At 36.9% G+C, this 19,179-nt stretch overlaps 1 protein-coding gene across 3 annotated transcripts; it reads right to left on the minus strand.

The window, feature by feature from the left end:
• Window positions 1–3,800: 3,800 nt before the first annotated feature.
• On the minus strand, window positions 3,801–9,319 carry LOC127788726 (5-oxoprolinase 1). Of its 3 annotated transcripts, XR_008020449.1 has the most exons (4): window positions 9,219–9,319; window positions 4,818–8,726; window positions 4,436–4,482; window positions 3,801–4,294 (listed from the first exon to the last, which is right to left on the minus strand). XR_008020449.1 is itself a non-coding variant. In XM_052317323.1 (3 exons), exon 2 carries the CDS (start codon window positions 8,651–8,653, stop codon window positions 4,844–4,846), a length of 3,810 nt encoding a protein of 1,269 aa, XP_052173283.1. In that variant the 5' UTR covers window positions 8,654–8,726; window positions 9,219–9,319; the 3' UTR covers window positions 3,801–4,294; window positions 4,818–4,843. The 3 variants fall into 3 exon arrangements, 1 of the variants encoding a protein (XP_052173283.1); XR_008020448.1 differs by having other exon boundaries at window positions 4,436–8,726; XM_052317323.1 differs by lacking the exon at window positions 4,436–4,482.
• Between the last annotated feature and the right edge of the window lie 9,860 nt (window positions 9,320–19,179).

Consider the following 19,179-nt stretch of genomic DNA (forward strand, 5'->3'; position numbering starts at 1 on the left):
TTAGTAGAAGCGTGTTATGTTTAAATTATAAATTTTGCGCTATTAGAATTTTTTTTTGGGTGTTAATTTTGGGAGTTTAATCTATTGCAGCGTGTATTAATTTGGTGGTGTTTAAGCGGGGAAACGCTGTAAACGACTAGATACAGGCAAGCTCTTAACCCTCTCATCGTGTTCTTCAATTCTCGTAAAAGACCCCGTGATTTCATGTATTTTATCATCTCCCTTACTTTAATTTGGCACCTAGCCTTATTTGTTGAATTATTATTCATCTGTTTTAATATAAATTAAATTCGAGACTTTTAGAATTTTATTCGTTGAGTGCCTATGGGGGTTTGTACCGCCCCCACTCCTTTTGAGAATGATGCTGAACCAGCCTGGGAACTAGGTTCCTAGACGTGCGGGTTATTTATGATTTTCTCGGATTTATTTATGGTTCGGTTAGAGTTATCGAGCAGTAGAGCAGGGGTCGGTTGTTGGTGACATTGGGGTAGACTATTGTACGGTCTTGAAGTGGACCGTCGGGTGGACACTCTTAGTCACTAGCCGTTGACCGGTGCCGAGCACTACTGACTAGCTCTGCCGATATGTGATTTACTGCATGTTTAGATTTATTATATTGTTGTCCATGATTTGATATGCACATGGGTACGGGTTGCATATTGGGATATTCATTTATTGAGTATGCTTGGACACGGACATGCTAGCTTAGTTAGGTTGCATCCAGCATGGGCATATGCATCGCGTGTGGTTTACTATGTGGGCGGAGCATGGCCTGATACCTGGATGTATGGGCGTCGGTGTATCACGTTGATGCTCACTACGCCATTGCATTTCTATGTGCATTGCATGGCTACTGGTAGTATTTAGTTCTCGGACGGGAGTACCGTTCCGAGGGAGCCTCTGGCTCGGATGTCGGGAGTACCGACATGAACAGGTGACGGGAGTACCGACCCGGGACAGCGCGCGCAAGTTTGTTGGAGATACATGTTGCCTTTCAGGGCAGCGGTAGGTTGGTATGGGACTTAGGTGCCAGGTGTCTTGTGTGGACCCCAAGGACCGGTATGTGTTTTTATTTTGCTATGCTATTGTGTTATAGCGTCTCATGGCTTGTGTGTGCCTAGGGGTTTATTCTCGGGAGAGATTTCTGGTTTTGTGTAGCCTTCAGCCTTTCTTTTCTTATGCTTGCTAAGTCTCTCGACTCACCTTGCTTTCCATCATTCCAGGTAGTGGCAGCGTGGGTCCAAGCAAGGGAGTCAGCTTCTAGCGGCAGCGTCGGTATGGTGTACAGGCAGTCCCGTCAATCCCTGTCAACTCTAATGGTTGAGTAGGGTTTACTCTATCATTTTTACTGTGCCAGGTCGTTTCTCGAGTCTCGGGTATGTTGGCACAGGAGTCGGTGTTTATTTATTTATTATGTGACCGTTGTGTTAGCGGGGTACCCGTAGTGCATGCATGTGTTTTGTTTTGCTTCCGCTGTCTTTATTTTCGTATATGCATACCAGGGTGGTTTTTGTCTTGTGGTTCATTCTTTCTCCTCCCGTAGGTGCTCCCGTTTGGGTAGTCCTGGTGGTTGGGAATATCCGAGCGGGGGTGCTTGCAGTCACAACATTCCGCCATTCCCTCTTATCGCATGGTTGCTCAATGCTTAGAATCGTTGTCGATTCACAACTTCGATTGCTCTATGATGTTGTTGATTCACAAACACAAACTGCCAACTGAGCTGTTGTCGATTCACAAACACGAATTGACGTTTCCGTGTTTGCCTGCTTGGTGTTGTTGTTTCCATGTAACATGAATCGATTCACAACTCTAATTACTCAGTGTTGCTGTCGATTCAACTTAAGGGGCATATAACTTTGTTTGTTTCTTCTATTGCAATTTCTTCATTTGTTTTTTCTTTTGCAATTTTTTGGTATGATTTGGTGATTTTTGTCCATCACAACTTTATCTGTTTCTTCTTCGTTTGCCTTTATTAATTTGATTATTATTGTTAGTTTTCTTAATTTAAAAGAGAATTATTATCAATTTGCTTAAAGAATTAAATGTTTGTTGAAGATTTTATTATAATTATTACTCGTGATGTAGAAATTTATTAATGTATGTTATTTTTATTTATATTAAGTTATGACTTATGAGAATTTATATTATATGAACTAATATTCAAAATTTTCATTATGAATGATTATAAATAAACTTAATATTTAAAAATTTTATATTATTTAGTATTTTTAAAATTAATAAATAAAATTATTTTAAAATAGGTATCATGTATTTCAATCACAATAAAGAATAAATTTGAAATAATCATGTTATTAAACAATACTAATTCATTTTTTATAAAATTATGTCATTATAAACTTATATTTTTATAGATTAAAGAAAATTTTTAATTATCTTTAAAATCTTATAATTTTATGATATAAATTTACAATTCAATTTTATAGACATATTTTAATCTCACTTAAAATATCAATTTTAACAATCTTATTTAAATCTCTAGATGAAGTAGAATGTATATAATAAACTAATAATTTATTTATGCAAATATTTTAGTGTTGTTTAAAGTGATTCTTATCACAATTTTAAAGTTGATTAGTGCGGGTTTAAGTTTTGACGATAACATGCAAAAAGTAATTTTTAGTTAGATTCTTGAGAGCCATACCTATCACGATGTGTGGTGAGTCAATTCTAATAATTTTATTTATTACTTGAATAATGTAACTTACCATAATGTCAAAACTCCCTTCATATTTTTAAATAACAATTTAATACCACTTTCATAAAAAAATATATAAAATCCTATTTGATCTAGAATTATAAGTTAAAACCAACTCCTTTTAAATCTTTAATGATAAAAAACACACTTAAAAACTGTATCCATATATACATACGCATGTTATGTCTGATTAAAATATATTAATCTTATCTCTCTATTCGTTACATTTTCTTAATTACATAAATAATTCATAGCATAGAAGCATAATGGAATAGGAAAACAAAGTAAAAGATTCAAAGAAAGAGGAAGAAAAAAAATTATTGAGCCAAAATCCTAAAAGACCAGCCCAAGAAGAAGCAGTCCCAAAACCCCAACTTCAAATTAAAACCAATTTAAATGTAGCATTTTTCAAAGGTTAAACGCCTAAGAGTGGACAGGAGAAATTTTAAGATTTTTGAAAATGTTAGATTGAAAATCTTTATTCCCATATTTGATATAATTTTTTTATAAAAAGAATTTTAAAAAATAGAATTCCCGGAAATGATTTTTAAGCAACTTTCCTATAAAAAGATTTTTATAGGGGGTTAGGAATCTAAATTTTCCATGAACTTAAGAATATTTTTAACAAATAAAAAGAGTAAAACACCCTTTACCCTTTTATAACCCCATACAAACATATTATATATATGTAATATATTTATATTAAATATAAAAATATATTATAATATATTTATATTATTTATTATAAAATATTATATATATTAAAGTAGATACAAACATATATATTATATATATATACACATGCATATATATACTTAATGTGTAAAAAAAATGATATTTTTTTGACTTTCTAAAGATATTATGGGTCCCAATATTTTATAGAATAGAAAAAAATTATCATTTTTAATAAAAAAATAAATAAAAATAATTTTAAAAAAAAATATGAATTCTCTAAAATGTTACATTTAAATCAAACATAGAAATGTTAGATTCTAAAAAAAGAATACTCAATATTTCTGAAAATGTTTAAATCTAACCAAATATAAAATTACATAAATCTGGGAATTAAAAATTTTCAAGAACATTCTCAAGAATCATAAATCTCATAAATTTAAAAACTTCTCCCGTACCGAACATCCCTTAAAATATCTAGAGGCAATTGATTTCAAGTTACAGATAGAACACTCCAATATCCACATGGCGACATTCACGGAATAGAAGCAACCAAAAACAATAGATTCCAACACAATCCTGGACGCAAACAGAAAAGCCTATTGAACCCACTATTATGCCATTTGAACATAATAAAGGTGAGTCCCAGAGCACCTTTTAGGATTTCAATCCATGCTTGCATTATAGCCAACTACTGAACTAAATGATTGCTAGCAGCTGACAGGTTAGTTTCACTTCATATACAATGCCAATGGAATTTAATCGGCATATTATAAGTACCCAGAAAAGTGGGACCGCCCCCTGAACGGGCCTTTATGCGCACCCCTTTACTTCCCTCTGCGGCTTTGCTCCAATTTAGTCTCAAACCATTTGAATAAGCACTTTCTCTGTTTCAATTCTAGCAACCTGAAAACATAGAGCGATGGGGCACATGATGCACGACAGTAAGGGAAAATTGCAGAATACTGGGAAAAGGAAGAAGAGAAGGAAGTTGTTGGGAAGAAGCAAGAAGAAGAGAAAAGCCGAGGACAGGGTAAAGAGAGAAACCTGAGGAGAAGTTGGAGATAAACTCCAAATATCTCAACTCCCTTCATCTATAAAGAAACCAAACCCGGTGTTATCTCTATCCAATCTGAATGATTTGCTTTCATTCACATACACACACATCACTGTTTGATTGCAACGCTACTTGTATTGCTCAAGCCTAACATTACTCTTTTATAGAGGAAACTAAAAGAAATTACCAATGGTCCCTATAATTCAACTGCATTCGTACTGTCAAATTTTCCAAAATTTAAAAACTACTAAGAACAGGACCATGTAAATGCTTTATTCATCCATTCAAATGATGTTATTGGCACCTATTTGCTTCATTTCTGCACCCAAAGCAAGAAACTGATTATCTTAACATGAAAAACTAAATTCATACTTGTCAAAGTTGGCGATCCGGGAGAATCACAGAACACCCCAACCACCACCACCTGGAGTTAGAATCTGAAGAATTTCACCGACCTGTACCTCAACTATGTTCTTACCTCCTAGGTACACTCTCCGATTATCCTTTGTGAAAAGGTAGTTAACGCCCCGAGCTCCATCCTTTCCTCCCTTCAACCCTCTTGGTGCGTGGACCCGCCTCTCTGAAAGAATGCTGACTACAACTGGGCGTCTGAATTCAATCTCCCTGACAAGTCCATTGCCCCCTCTATGCAGTCCAGCACCTCCACTGTTCTCTCTTAATCCAAATCTATGCAGAATAACTGGATACCTCTGCTCAAAGATCTCAGGATCAGTCATACGAGTGTTTGTCATATGGCATTGCACGCCACTGGTACCATCCCAGGAGGGGCCAGCCCCGCTCCCACCTCCAATTGTTTCGTAGTACCCAAAGGTGTCATCCCCAAAAGTCAGATTGTTCATGCAACCCTGAGAACAAGCACAGGCCTGGAATGCAGTAAGTATAACATCTGTTATCCTCTGAGAAGTAAGAACATTACCTCCCACTACGGCAGCCTTGTCACTCGGAGAAAGGAATGAACCCTCTGGGATGTGTATTTTGACAGGAGCTAGACAACCTTGATTGAGAGGAATGTCAACGTTCACCAAACAGCGGAGGCAGTAAATGACTGCTGCAGCTGTCACTGCTTCGGGTGCATTCCAATTCCCGTAAACCTCTGGGCTGGTCCCAGAGAAATCAAACACAGCTTCCCCTTTATCAGGATTGATTGATAGCTTCAGATGTATCACAGAACCATCATCCATATAATCTTCCTCTTCAATGGTCAGAAAATCTGTCTTTCCACACTTATCTGACTCAGAAGAAACAGTATTTGCAGCAACTGACTTGAGCATTTCTCTAACTGCTTCTTCTGCATTGATCTGCACATAAGTCATGTAAGCTTTGACAGTGTCCAAACCGTACTGCTCGATAAGCTCCTGAATAAGGGAAATTCCTCTCTGATTCGCAGCTACTTGTGCCCGAAGATCAGATAAATTATCATCAAGCCTGCGGGTTCCTGGAATGTTAAGTGCAGATTCATCTAAACAAGGGAACTTGAGAAGTTTGATGATTCCTTCTTCCTGAAAAATCCCCTTTTCCACAAGCTTGAATGCTTTTATGGCAGCTCCTTCTTCCCATATGGACTTAGAAAAAGGAGGCATGCTTCCAGGAGTGATGCCTCCAATCTCTGCATGATGCCCTCTACTTGCCACGAAGAATACCAGCTTTCCGCTACTAAAAACCGGGGTAATGACAGTTATATCAGGCAGGTGGCTACCTCCAGCACAGGGATGATTAGTAACCAAAACATCTCCATTGTGCAAATTGTCGGCCCAGTACTTGAGTTGCCACTGCACAGTACTTGACATAGCGCCCAAGTGTACCGGGACATGAGGGGCATTTGCTACTAGCCCGCCATCAGGACCAAAGAGAGCACAAGAGAAATCTAGACGTTCTTTGATATTGGTCGATATGGAAGTTCTCTGCAGGGTCCGTCCCATCTGTTCAGCTATACCCATAAACCTGTGATTGAAGATTGAGAGCTGCACAACATCTGCAACCTTGTCTGCCACCTTCAATGTGCTAGATGCAGACCCAATCTCAATTTTAATGTTGCCATATTTGGTGATAATAGCTTTACATTTGGGTTCTACTATTACAGTGCTGTTACCATTCATGATAATAGCAGGGCCGGGTATGACATGTCCATAAGTGAGCTGCTCAAGCTTGAATAAAGGTGTATCATTCCATCCATTCTCAAAGTAAACCTTGTAGCGACCTTCAACTTTTGGGGTACCAGAAGCAGGTTCCAAGGTCCGTGGCCTCAAGATATTGGTGACTCCAATACCACGAACCCTTATGTCACAGATGAGGATCCTCCTATTCTGCAGCTTGAATCCATACTCTTGCTGAAAGAGCTTGACAAATTCAACAGCATAATCACCTCCTGAGCCATCTTCATTTATCTGCTTCTTTACCATGATGGAGGTATCTGTGCCCTCATAACTCAAATACAAATACGTCTCTGTTGTGATGTTTTCCTCTTTGAACCCTTGCCCTCGCAAATTCTGCTTAGCCTGATTCAACAAAATAGCTTCTCTCCGAGAAGCTTCTTGTAAAGATTCACAGTTATAAACTGCAGAATATGGCTCCTGTACCTCCTCAACTACATTAGCCAAACCCATTCCATATGCACTTAAGATTCCACAAAACCTGTGAATTAATACCTCTGTCATACCAAGTGACCTAGCAATTGCACAGGCATGTTGTGGTCCAGCACCTCCAAAGCAAGCAAGAGCATGATTTCTTGTCTCATGACCCTTCATTTCAGTTAATTGCCTTATTGGCCGGCACATTGTTTCATTGGCAACATTTACAAATCCTTGTGCAATCTCCTCTATAGTCATGTCGTTTGTTGATGGATTCTGACTCTTTCTATAGGAATTAATTTGATCTGCAAGTTTCTTGAATTCTTCTCTAGTTGCACTGACATCTAAAGGTTGATCCTCCTTGGGGCCAAAGATTGATGGGAAATAATCAGGAATTACAAATCCCAAAACAAGGTTTGCATCAGTAACAGCCAATTCTCCCCCTTTCCGATAACAAACAGGACCTGGATGCGCACCCACTGACTTGGGTCCCACCCGGAAAGCTCCAAACTGGAACTTTAACTTTGATCCTCCACCAGCAGCTACAGTGTTTATGTCAAGCTGAGGTGCTTGTATAATAACACCGGCAATCTGGGTTTCTAGAACTTGCTCATAGCTTCCCGCATATCTGCTTACATCAGTAGATGTACCACCCATGTCAAACCCAATGAGGGGTTTATCTGTTTCAAGCCCAAATAGGGTCTGTGAGTAACCAACAACACCACCCGCAGGGCCTGATAAAACTGCTTTGTGGCCAGAAAATCTACTTTCTGGTGCAAGTCCTCCATCTGATTGCATAAACAGAACATTCACCTTTGCCAATCCGTCATCAAATTTGGATATGAACCCTGATAAGTACTCTTTGATAACTGGGGTGAGGTAAGCATCCACGCTTGCTGTTAAACCTCTAGGAACTGCACGGACCATGGGGGTTAGAGCAGAAGACAAGGAAACATGTTTGAAGCCCAAACTCACAGCTAATTTCTCCACAGATACTTCATGCTGTGGGAAAGTGTAGGAGTGCATTAACACCACGGCTAAACAGCTAATACCTTTCTGCAACAAAACTTCAAGCAAAGGCTTTAGGGTTGCTTCATTCAGTGGCTGCACAACCCGAACAAGCTCTCCTGAAATCCCTTTAACTACCAGTGTAGAAGAATCTGCATTACTTTCCTCATTACCCATGACAAGCTCAACTCTCTCATCAACTTCTATAACCTCTTCATAGAGATTCGAAGGTTTTGAAACTGTAAGGTCAAATATGTTGGGGCGAGCCTGGTTACCAATCTGCAATAGATCCCTAAAGCCTCGAGTCACGCAAAGTGCAATTCTCTCTCCCTTTCTCTCCAACAATGCATTTGTTGCCACAGTAGTACCCATTCTTATCCATTCTATCCTATCTGTAGGAATTTTTGAAGACCGAGAAATTCTTTCCCCGGTAAATTCTTCCAAAATTCTCCGGATACCCTCAATTGGAGCGTCCTCATAGTTAGACGGATCAACAGACAAGAGCTTCATAACTCGACCCTCAGACTGACCCGGAATTTCAGCATAAACATCAGTGAATGTGCCCCCTCTATCGACGCAAAACCTTAGTTTTTCTCTGTTGAGACTCCCCATTCCAATAATTACCAATAAAATTGGATACTACCCCTCTATTGGAAGAACAAACTAATGGTCCAGAAATGAAAACCTGAAAATAAAGCCAACCAAAAAGATTAAGCACTAAGATAACTGCAATGTAAATGAGTAGTCTACATTAGTAATCCAAGTTTAATCAGTAATACTTAAAAAAAATTAAAAAAACAGTTTCATTTTCACATTCCATGAATGAATCAAACTGAAAAACAAACGAACCAGAACATCGACAAAGAAAGAGAAATGGCAATCTTCATATTCGTAGTAGAATCAAACCTTCCACTAAGCGTTAGAAAGAAAAAACACTGAACCTATCGGGATATAGGATGGGTAATTAATAATAAAACTAGACAAAGAAGAACAAAATCACAAGAAAAGTGACCCAAAAACAGGATAATCAAGCACAGAGACTGGTTTCAGTCAAATGGGTACAACTTGAGAATATATGAAAAGGGGTATAACTTGAGAATATACGGACAGGGTAATCTCAGATTCTGAGAGATCTACGATCAAGAATTGGATAAAATCGAATGGAGTGTAAGCTTACCTTGCGGAAAGAAAACAAGCTTTGGCAACGAAATACTGGGACACGGATGGAATTGATAGTGCAGTTCTGACCTCCCCGTGTTGGCCGACTCTTGAATCGGGTTGTAGAAAAGCATAAAAAGATAAGGTTATAAGCTATTAGTATAGCGTTTAAGCTAGAAAGCTTATTTTCTTACCTGTTTGTGTTTACCAACAGCTTCAAAACTGCATAGCTTAAACGCTAATACATTAGCGTTTAAGAAAAGCTCTGGGGCAATAGCTTTTGCAAAAACGATTCTGGGAGCTTTTTGAGTTGACCAATGAAATGACGATTTTGTCATCTTCCAATTTCAATATTTACACTTCTTATCTCTTTACATTCCCGACCAGGGGCGGATCCAGCAAGTTGGGGTGGGGTGGGGTGGGCTGGGGCTAAGCTGGGCTGGGCTAAAATGAATTTAAGGCAAACTTTTGTATTAAAATTTTAATTTTTTTGTGGGCTGCCCTGGGCTTCAGCCCAGGGCAGCTCACATGTGTATCCGCCCCTGTTCTCGACCCTTCTCCTCCCACAGCATCTGTGCCTCCATTACTACCATCGCCGGATCTCCTCCCACAACGGTCGTCGTCGCCGCCCATCGCCTCCAGCGCCGCAAGCCGCCATCGCCACCTGCTGCTCAAGATCCGTCGTCATTGTTGCCGTCGCCTGGGTCTCCTCTTTGGTCGCGTCTGCTGCCGCCTCTTGCTTCCTAATTAAGTTTGTTTAACAGACACTGGACTGGAGGGAGAAAGACAGGTACGAAGAAGAAGAAGAATCAATTACAAGAGAGAGTTTGCAGAATGAAATCCCAAAGAGAAGACGTAGCTTTTGCATGGAGGCAAGTTCAATTGGTTTCTTCTGGCTTGAAAGCAACTCCAACTGTGACATACGGGAAAGAAAATAAAACCTAAGACCCATGAAAGAAAGAAATAAAATAGTTAAACTCACCCAGAGCCGGTGCGGTGTATAGAGTGTCTTTCTTCTGCTTCCTAAAGCAATGTCTTCCCAAATTTTAAATTTTCTTTAGGTATAAATTTAAATTTATACATAAAGTAAAAAAATTATATATTTTTAAAATTATTTTATAATTTATTAACATGTAATTGCAAGTACTTTAGCAATTGGACATTAATTTATTTTTTTAAAATTATATATTTTAAATTTTATTTATATTATTTAACATCATGTCTATTTTAATCTTTTTGTTAAGTTCTAACGGCTTTTTAGCTTTTACAAATCAAACACATAACTTTACTTTAATAGCTTAAAAACACATTTATCTAAGAGCCGTTCTACACTGCTCGAATATATCATACCGAGAGATTACTGAAACCATAATTGCGCGATATTTTGGCTGTCAAAATATTGCCATCTTGAGAGCAATTCGGAGGGTTTATCAAAAGTCGCGTCTCTTTCTGCAGAGCCTCTTCTTTTCCTCCTTCCTCCCCAACGCCTCTTTGTTTCTCCTTCCTTCTCGCCGACGACCTCTCGCCAAAGACGACGCACCTTCTTCTTTCTCCTTCAAGCACAGTCTCCTTATCTTCCTCATTCTTCGCCGACTGCTTCTTGTTCATTTGTTCCTCCTCGCCGACAACCTCTCGCCAAAGACGTGCCTTCTTCTTTCTCCTCCTCCTTCACACAACCTCATTCTTCTTGGCCGACAACCTCTCGCCACCAGCGATCTGAAATCTCCACCCACCTACAGTCGGACAGCCTTCGCCCCCACCCGCCATCGTCACCAGTCATACTGTAATACCCCGAGAGCCTAGAGAGGTTAGTATATATCGAAGATAGCGTAAGAAAAGAAATAACACCAGCTGGATACCTTTTGGGTTGAATGCAGGCAAGAAACTCCCAAATTAAGCGTGCTTGACTTGGGAAAATCCAAGGATGGGTGACCCCTTGGGAAGTTCGTGTAGGCCCATCAGGGTAAGTTGTTCTGGTCCTTCCTATCGCTCGATACGGGATATTACAGGTGGTATTAGAATCGACCCCCAAGTCTCTAAGCACGGTGGTGGGGCAAACCTCAGCGAGGATGCTGAGTCCCCAATGGGAGGTGTGTGTAGGTACCTTAGGCGAATCCCACATCGGCCATGCAAAAGGGGGAGATCTGGGACCAGTTGTAAGGTTGCATGACGAGGACGTCACGTGTTTAAGGGGGAGAGAATGTAATACCCCGAGAGCCCGGAAAGGTTAGTATATATCGAGGATAGTGTAAGAAAGGAAACAATACCAACTGTATACCTTTTGGGCTGAATGCAGACGATGAACTCCCAAGTTAAGCGTGCTTGACCTGGGAAAATTCAAAAATGGGTGACCCCCTGAGAAGTTCGTGTAGGCCCATCAGGGTAAGTTGTTTCGGTCCTTCCTATCGCTCGATACGAGATATTACACATACCGCTTTCGCCTCTACCTGCCACCGACAACAATGTCGGACCTAGGTAAGATTGGCCCCTAGTCTTTTACATTTTCTGTAGAGCCTTTTGTTTTGTTAATAGATTTCAGTTGTTGTTATCTTAATGGATTGTTTTATCTTACGCTATGGACCTAGGTAAGATTGTTTTGTTAATGGATTTTGTTTTGTTTTGTTGATTGTTATCTTACATTTTGTAATACCCCATGCTTGTATAAGGTTGCCACGTAATTTTAATGAGTTTAGAATACCAAAAAATTGGCTTGATAGCAGTTATAAGTACGGAATCAACTGCATGGAATGTCTCGGAGTGAAATTGTCTAAAGAAAATAATATGGTTTCGATGAGCGTTCCAAGATAGGATTTATGGTATCAAAAGAAATTGGATCGGAAACAGTTTTCGGTACAACTAAAATACAGTTGCCATTTTGGCTGAAAAACTGAATCGTTGTAGGAGTCTCCCAAAAAATCAACGGAACCCTAGGGGGCTCCGATTTTGCGTAATGAGCAACCCTTTAGTGGTTTCGAGATGAATTGATGGCCCGATGAGGACACTAGGGCGAAATCGTCCTTTTAACTAAGCTTCAAGTTATTAATTTTGTATTTTCGGTATCGTAATGCCAATCAATTTAGAGTTAAAATGGGATTTAAATATATAATTTTCTAATTTTTATAATATAATATATAATTTTACATATATATATAATATGTATGCTCATGAGTAAGGCATTCATAGCTATGCCCTGCAATCCACGCCTCTGCAAAATTTTGGAAGCCTTTGCACACAAATCCCATGCCTCTGCCAACTGAGGGCTACAGTAGAGTGACTTTCACGCCAAAAGGGATGGGCAAGGCAGGCCGTTGGCAGCAAAAGCGGCTATAAAAGGGGGAAGAAGAAGAGGGAAGAGGCAAGCTTGGCCAAGAGCTTGAGGAAGGCCGAGAGTTCGCCTCACAGAGAGAGAGAGAGAGAGCTTGATTGAGAGATCGAGAGGGAGCTGCTGGTGGCCGAAGAAAGCCTCGAGAAAGGCCGAAGCAAGTCGCAACAACAAGCGGCAGCCATGGCCGCAAGCTGTTGCGGCGATGAAGTAACCAACCACGGCCAGCAGCGGCCGTGGCCAGCTTCCAGCAAGCGGATGGCGGCCCATCAAGGTTCGCGATGGTATCCGGGAAGGCCGGCGGAGGCACCCACGGGTAGCGAGGGAGGCGGCAGCGGGCGGTGCGGCGGCGGTGCACGCTGGTGCGTTGTAGCGGAAGGAGAAGAAATGAGAGGAAGAGGAAGAAGAAGAAGAAGAAGAAAGAAAGAAAAAAAAAAAAAGAAGAAAAAGGGGAGTTGCAGGAGCAGGAGGCGGGAGGAAGAAGAAGAAAGGAAGAAGAATGAGGGAAAAAAAGAAAAGAAAAAGAAAAGAAAAGAAAATAGGAAAATGATGGGGAAAAATCCTAGAAAATCCCAAAAAATAGGAAATTATGTTTCGGTAATATTCTGGAGATTTTAGCAAGAAAAATGGCTCTGACAAGCATTTCGAGAATATGACACGCATACCAAGAAAGTCAGAGATGCTAAGTTAAGATAAGTAAATTTTTTAAAAAATTCTAGAAATTCAAGAATATTATTTTATGAATTGTCGTAGTGAAATATTTTGAGAAAATATTTTAGAAATATTTAATCTGGATTTATTGAGGAAAATAGGAAGGAATAGAGAAAAAATGATAGAAAATGCCAGAAATTATGAAAAAATAAGTTTTAATATTTATTTAAATAATTATGGTGATTAGGATGTTTTGAGGAATAAGTTGAAGTGACTTGTCGAATTTTGAGGTTGGCACGCAAATTGAGACGATGCACGAGGCAAGGCACAAATATCGAGGTAGCTCGATGAGCTTAAGAAGGTAAGTGGTACTTCCCAATTAAAGTTAGTTTTATGAAAAATATTTGGTTTGTAAGTGATTTATGCTCATCAAAAATGTTTTCATCATATTGACATACTCTGATATGTACCCATCACGTAGACTACATACATGACATGACTATGAAATGCATAAATACACATTGATATCATTGATCACTCGTATTGAGGCCGTAGGGAGTACGAACTGGCACCCTGCTTTACCAATGGTGCACCCATACACCCCATCTTCGAAAAAGGTGGTCGCAAAAATGGTAAGTAGCATGAGGGGTATAGTTGACACTTACGAGGAAAGACATTGCATTCATGCACGAAATATGTTTTCTGTACCCTTACTTAGATGATTCATCATCTAACTTGGGCTTTGCCCCCGGAATATTCAAACGTTCCAGGTGGAGATGGTTGCATTCTCACCTTGCAATTAAAATACAATAAAAACAAATCATAATAAAACTTTTATATTTTTTTTTATTTTAGTGAGAGGTTTATACTCGCCAGTGTACGAGTGTAGTTGTAGTCCAAATTTAAATTTATATTTTCTGGATGAATCCAGGTCATCCACTGAGAGATTTATTTATGGCAAAAGAAAAAGAATGTCACACACACGTACACGCATTTGGACAAATTGGCAATAAGATTTTTTATGGTTTTTTTTAGACAACAGATACTAGAAAATAAAGTAAGGTAGAAATTGAAATAAACATTAAACGTAAAAATATGAATTTGAATAGTGCTTGAGTTAAGACAATTTCAGTACCAACCCGTTGATTCCCAAATTTTAGCATAAAAGATTAGCAACATTAATTTAATTTCAGATATGAGGGTTTGTTATTAAATGCAATTAGAGATGATGATAGTTCTACTTTAAGCAATCCCGATACATGATATACGTGATTCTAATTTAAGCAACTACCATAAATCCAATTACAATTAATATACAAAACAACTAAATTAATCATCCAGGTTTGGGTATGATAGCGTTTCCAGTTCTAGTAACTCTCATACATGGCATGAAAGCTCTAAGTTAGACTTACACTCCAATCCAAACCTAGTGATTTCTTAATAATTAAGACACACTCATACTGAAATTTAAATTAATGTTACTCATTTAAAGCGCAGCTTTCTTTGGGAATCATTGGCGTTGGACACTGTCCTTGCCTTAACCCAAGATTAGATTTAGTTACTCATCTCCATTTGAAAATTAATTGACAAGAATTTAAATGACATAATTTGAATAACAGAATTTAAATGACGGGAATTAAAATAGTAGAAACTAACCGTCCATTTAGGCGGTGAACAATTAAATGGCAAGAATTAAAATTACAGAAATTTAAAGGCATAAACTAACCGTCCATTTAGGCGGTGAATAATAAAATAACAATAAATGACATAAGAATTTAAAAGAAGAAAGAAAGAAAGTAAGATCACAAGAGAAAATACTAAAAAAAGGAAAAAGAACAAGAACAATTCTCAAAGAGAGAATTATAAGGAAACAACTAAACTTTGATTCAAGAATAATAATCACACTTACAAATGCAATCAAGTGACCTATTTATAGGCCACAAAATTCAATACAAACCACACAATTTCAATTATTCAACTAGACATAATTATATCTAATGGGCACTCACACACTTAAAGTTAAATGGATTTTAGCTATAATACACACCTTATATTAAATGGATTTTAGCTAAAATACATACCTAATAAAGCACTCATAAAGTTAAATGGATTTTAGCTATAATACACACTTAATAGATAAATGAATTTTAGCTAAAAAACACACCTAATAAAGCATTCACATTAAAAATAAAAATAGATTTCTATAAATTGATTTTTTAATCTTCATTAAGATTAAAAATAATCATTGGGCCTTAATTCTTCATGGACTTTAATTCTTCATGGGCTTGAATTCTTCATGGATTTTAATCCCATGCTTGAATTCTTCATGGACTTTAATTCTTCATGGGCTTTGAATTCTTCATGAGCTTGAATTCTTCATGGACTTTAATTCTTCATGGGCTTGAATTCTGTATGGAATTGAATTCTTCATTCCTAAAAAAAATAATAATAATAATTTAATGTTATTAATAAATTATATTATATATATATTACATGCATGCATATAATGATGTATATGTATTATATATAATTTGATATATTATTCTTATTATTATTATTTTTAAATTTTACTTTAGAACTTCATTTCATTCATTTTTTGATTTAAACTTGCATATAATCATAAAATATATATTAATATCTAATTTAAGCCATTTTTAAGATCAAAAGAATGTTGTAATTATAACAAAATTTTTACAAAATTAACCACTAATCAGTGAAATGCATCTCCAACTAGGAACTCATGAACACTACCATCAACTTCAATGGAACTACAACCAGGAGCCTTCCTAACTGAGCATAAGTTGTATCACCAAATAGAAGAGCAAAAGTAAAATGATCAAAGAAATTCTCATCTGGCTTCCATAAGTAGTTTTGATAAAGTTACTAGTAATTCATAAATACGACATGCTAATAGCTTGATTACTCATACTCACACCATCTCTATTACATAAGCTTTGTAACAAACAATATCTTAAGAAAAGCCATCAAGGCACAAATTATAAGATACATATTGAAAACAAAGAGGAAATAAACTCCTCACAATGTATACAATTACAACTAAAATTGCCCTCACCTACAACTTTTCTTTTCCCTTCCTATGCACAGTTCCATTACCCTTTCGAATGGTTATGTTAAGGGATATCTCCATGTCATCTTCATCACTTATCTGTACACACATTTTTAGTAGTCGGGCCAAATCTTTAGTGTCAACCTTACTGCCTGATTTATCTTAGTCACGTTCACTTGATTCCCCTTCATCCCACTTAAAAAATCCACATTTATTGTCACAAGAGAAGAACAACCTCACTCGGTTCGGTGACATCTTCTCTACCTCTAGCCATCTTACAAATCCTTGTCCACAATCTGGGCAACGCCATTTTTTCGAGCAGTCATCTAACCAATGCCTCGACTGTCTATAACTATGGCATATTCCATAGTTCTTTCTCATTGTTATAGTTCCCGTTACAATTCCTGTTGTTCAAAAGAATAAACGGTAATTATTATCTAAAATTAATCAAATCAACAGATAATTAGCATATTCCATAGACAATAAATATGTTGTTGCAATATACCCAAAATAAGTGACTTTATTATTGTTTCAAAACAATAATAGAGGATTATTCGCAAAACAAATAACATAACAGTCAATGTAAACAATATACCCAAAACAGTGAATGTAAACAATATACCCAAAACAGTCAATGTAAACAAATAAGATAATAGTCAAGTAGAGATAAATACAAATCGGCTAAGACAAATACAAATCGACTGAATCCCAAAAATTACAAATAAATAATAACTAAAATTACAAATGTATAATAAGTAAATAAATCACTCAGCAGAAGACAACTAGAACGATTTGAAGGGTCGAGCATGCGCAGGAGAGTGAGAAAGAGAGACACCGATGCCGTTGATGGTGAGGAGCGCCGACGGCAAGAAAAGAACGAGAGCGAGAGATGCCGTTGCTGGCCCGAAGCGTCGACAGTAAGAGGAGACGCCGTTGCTGGCCCAAAGCGTTGACGACAAAAGGAGATGCACGCCAGACTGGAGAAAGAGAGAGGTGGAGAGAGAAACGGTGGATAGCAGGAGAATGAGGAAGAGGAAGAGGAAGAACTCGTTCAACTCTTTCACTTGGCAGATTTGTAATTTTGTTTAGGGATGAGGGGTAAAATTGTCAAACCACATGACTTCGGTAATCTCTCGATATGATATATTCGGGCAGTGTAGACTTTTTCTTTATCCAAATACGCTATCAGCTTAAACCCTACCCAACTTAAACGTTATTACACAACTTAACACTACTCAGCTTTTCAGCTCTTAAAAAAAAGCCTAGCCAAACTAAGCCTAAATAATTTTTAGATAGATAGCGCTCCATACAATGCCATTCCTACCACCCTTATTTCTAAAAGTCAATTCCACCAGGTTGCAATCGAGTTGAGCGACTCAGTAAATCTGAGCTCAAGTTCGAGCTCGGCTCGTCAATTTGGTTGATAAATTGAATTCGGGATCGGACTCACCACTAGAGTCAGCTCAAGGGGATGGGGGGTCTTAGGCAATTACTAATTTAGGGACCCTTTAAAAAATAATATATTTTTATATTTTTTAATATACAAAATTACTAATTAAATTTTTGTATTCTAGTTTAGAAAGTAAATATTTTTTAATTGACAATATAGGCAAATTAATTAATCTTTCATAGTTGAACGTAAATAAAATTTTATTATTTTTAATTTTAAAAAACTTTTTTCTACTGAATCTATAGTAACATAGTAACAAGAATGGTTAATAATATTTTATAAGTTATCTATGCATTTGAAAAAAAAATTATCTTTTTATAAAATTTAGTATTGCAAGTGGTGTTTTTATTTCTATGGTTATAATTTCTTTTAAAATTTTTAATTCTAAAAATAAATCTAAACCATCAATATAAAGAATATATCATGTTTAAGAAAATTTTCAAGATTTAAATATATTTTTTTAAAAATTATCATCATCAAATAATTTTAATATTGAGATAAAAATAACAAAAAAAAATACATAAAGAAAATTGATTAGCGTGTCACCAATATTATGTAGAAAAATATAATTTGTAAAGAAAAATCACAAAGAGAAAGAGAGAGAGAAGTGGGCGAGGAGTTGAAGCCAACCTGCTGAAAACCATTTATACTCACAATTTCACTCTAATGGTCACTAATTTTTTTTGTTGCTCAAGGATTTTGAAGACTAGAACAGGTTTAGCTGTCAGCACTCAACAATCTTCATCATCTTCACTTTTTTCTTTCATTTTTAATTTTAATAATTATTTTTCTCTCTCTCTCTTAATTGTCACTTAAAATAAAAAAAAATTGGAACAACAGGGCTGGCTTTTGAAAATTTTTTGGGACCCCCTTTTTGGGGCCCTAAGCATAGACCTTAGTGGCCTATGCCTTAGGGTGACCTTGCTTGAACTCTAGCTCAATAAGCTTCTAGTAAGAATGGAAGATGTAGTTTTTGGCCATATCTTAGAGTAGGGGTGGAGTCAGAAATTTTTATCTGGGTGAGCAAAAATTAAATAATAAAAAAATTAAAATAATATAATATTAAAAAAATATATCAATAAATTACTATAATTGTTCTCGACCCGTTTTTATATTTTGATAATATCATATAATGACATCATTATTAATTTCATTAAATATATCATTTTCAATATATACAACTAAATTGTCATTCAATCATTAATCTCTAATTTAATTGTGTAACTGGGTATTGACAAGTTTCATAGCAGAAAATACTTTTTCTATTATAGCAGTAGCAACATAAAAAATTAATACTAGTGTCACAAGTCTGTAAACTAATGGATACACATAATTTTTCTTCGTCACTACTAACTTTTGTGCAAGATTACTAAGACCCCGTAATAATTCAAAAACACTTTTGATTTAAATTTTATCTGTCCAAATACAGAAATTATAGAGACAAACTATGAGTGATGAGACCTAGACAGGTAGAAATAAAAAACAACTTT

This window comes from Diospyros lotus, chromosome 13, assembly GCF_014633365.1.
Source record: "Diospyros lotus cultivar Yz01 chromosome 13, ASM1463336v1, whole genome shotgun sequence".
In the NCBI taxonomy this organism is placed as follows: domain Eukaryota; kingdom Viridiplantae; phylum Streptophyta; class Magnoliopsida; order Ericales; family Ebenaceae; genus Diospyros; species Diospyros lotus.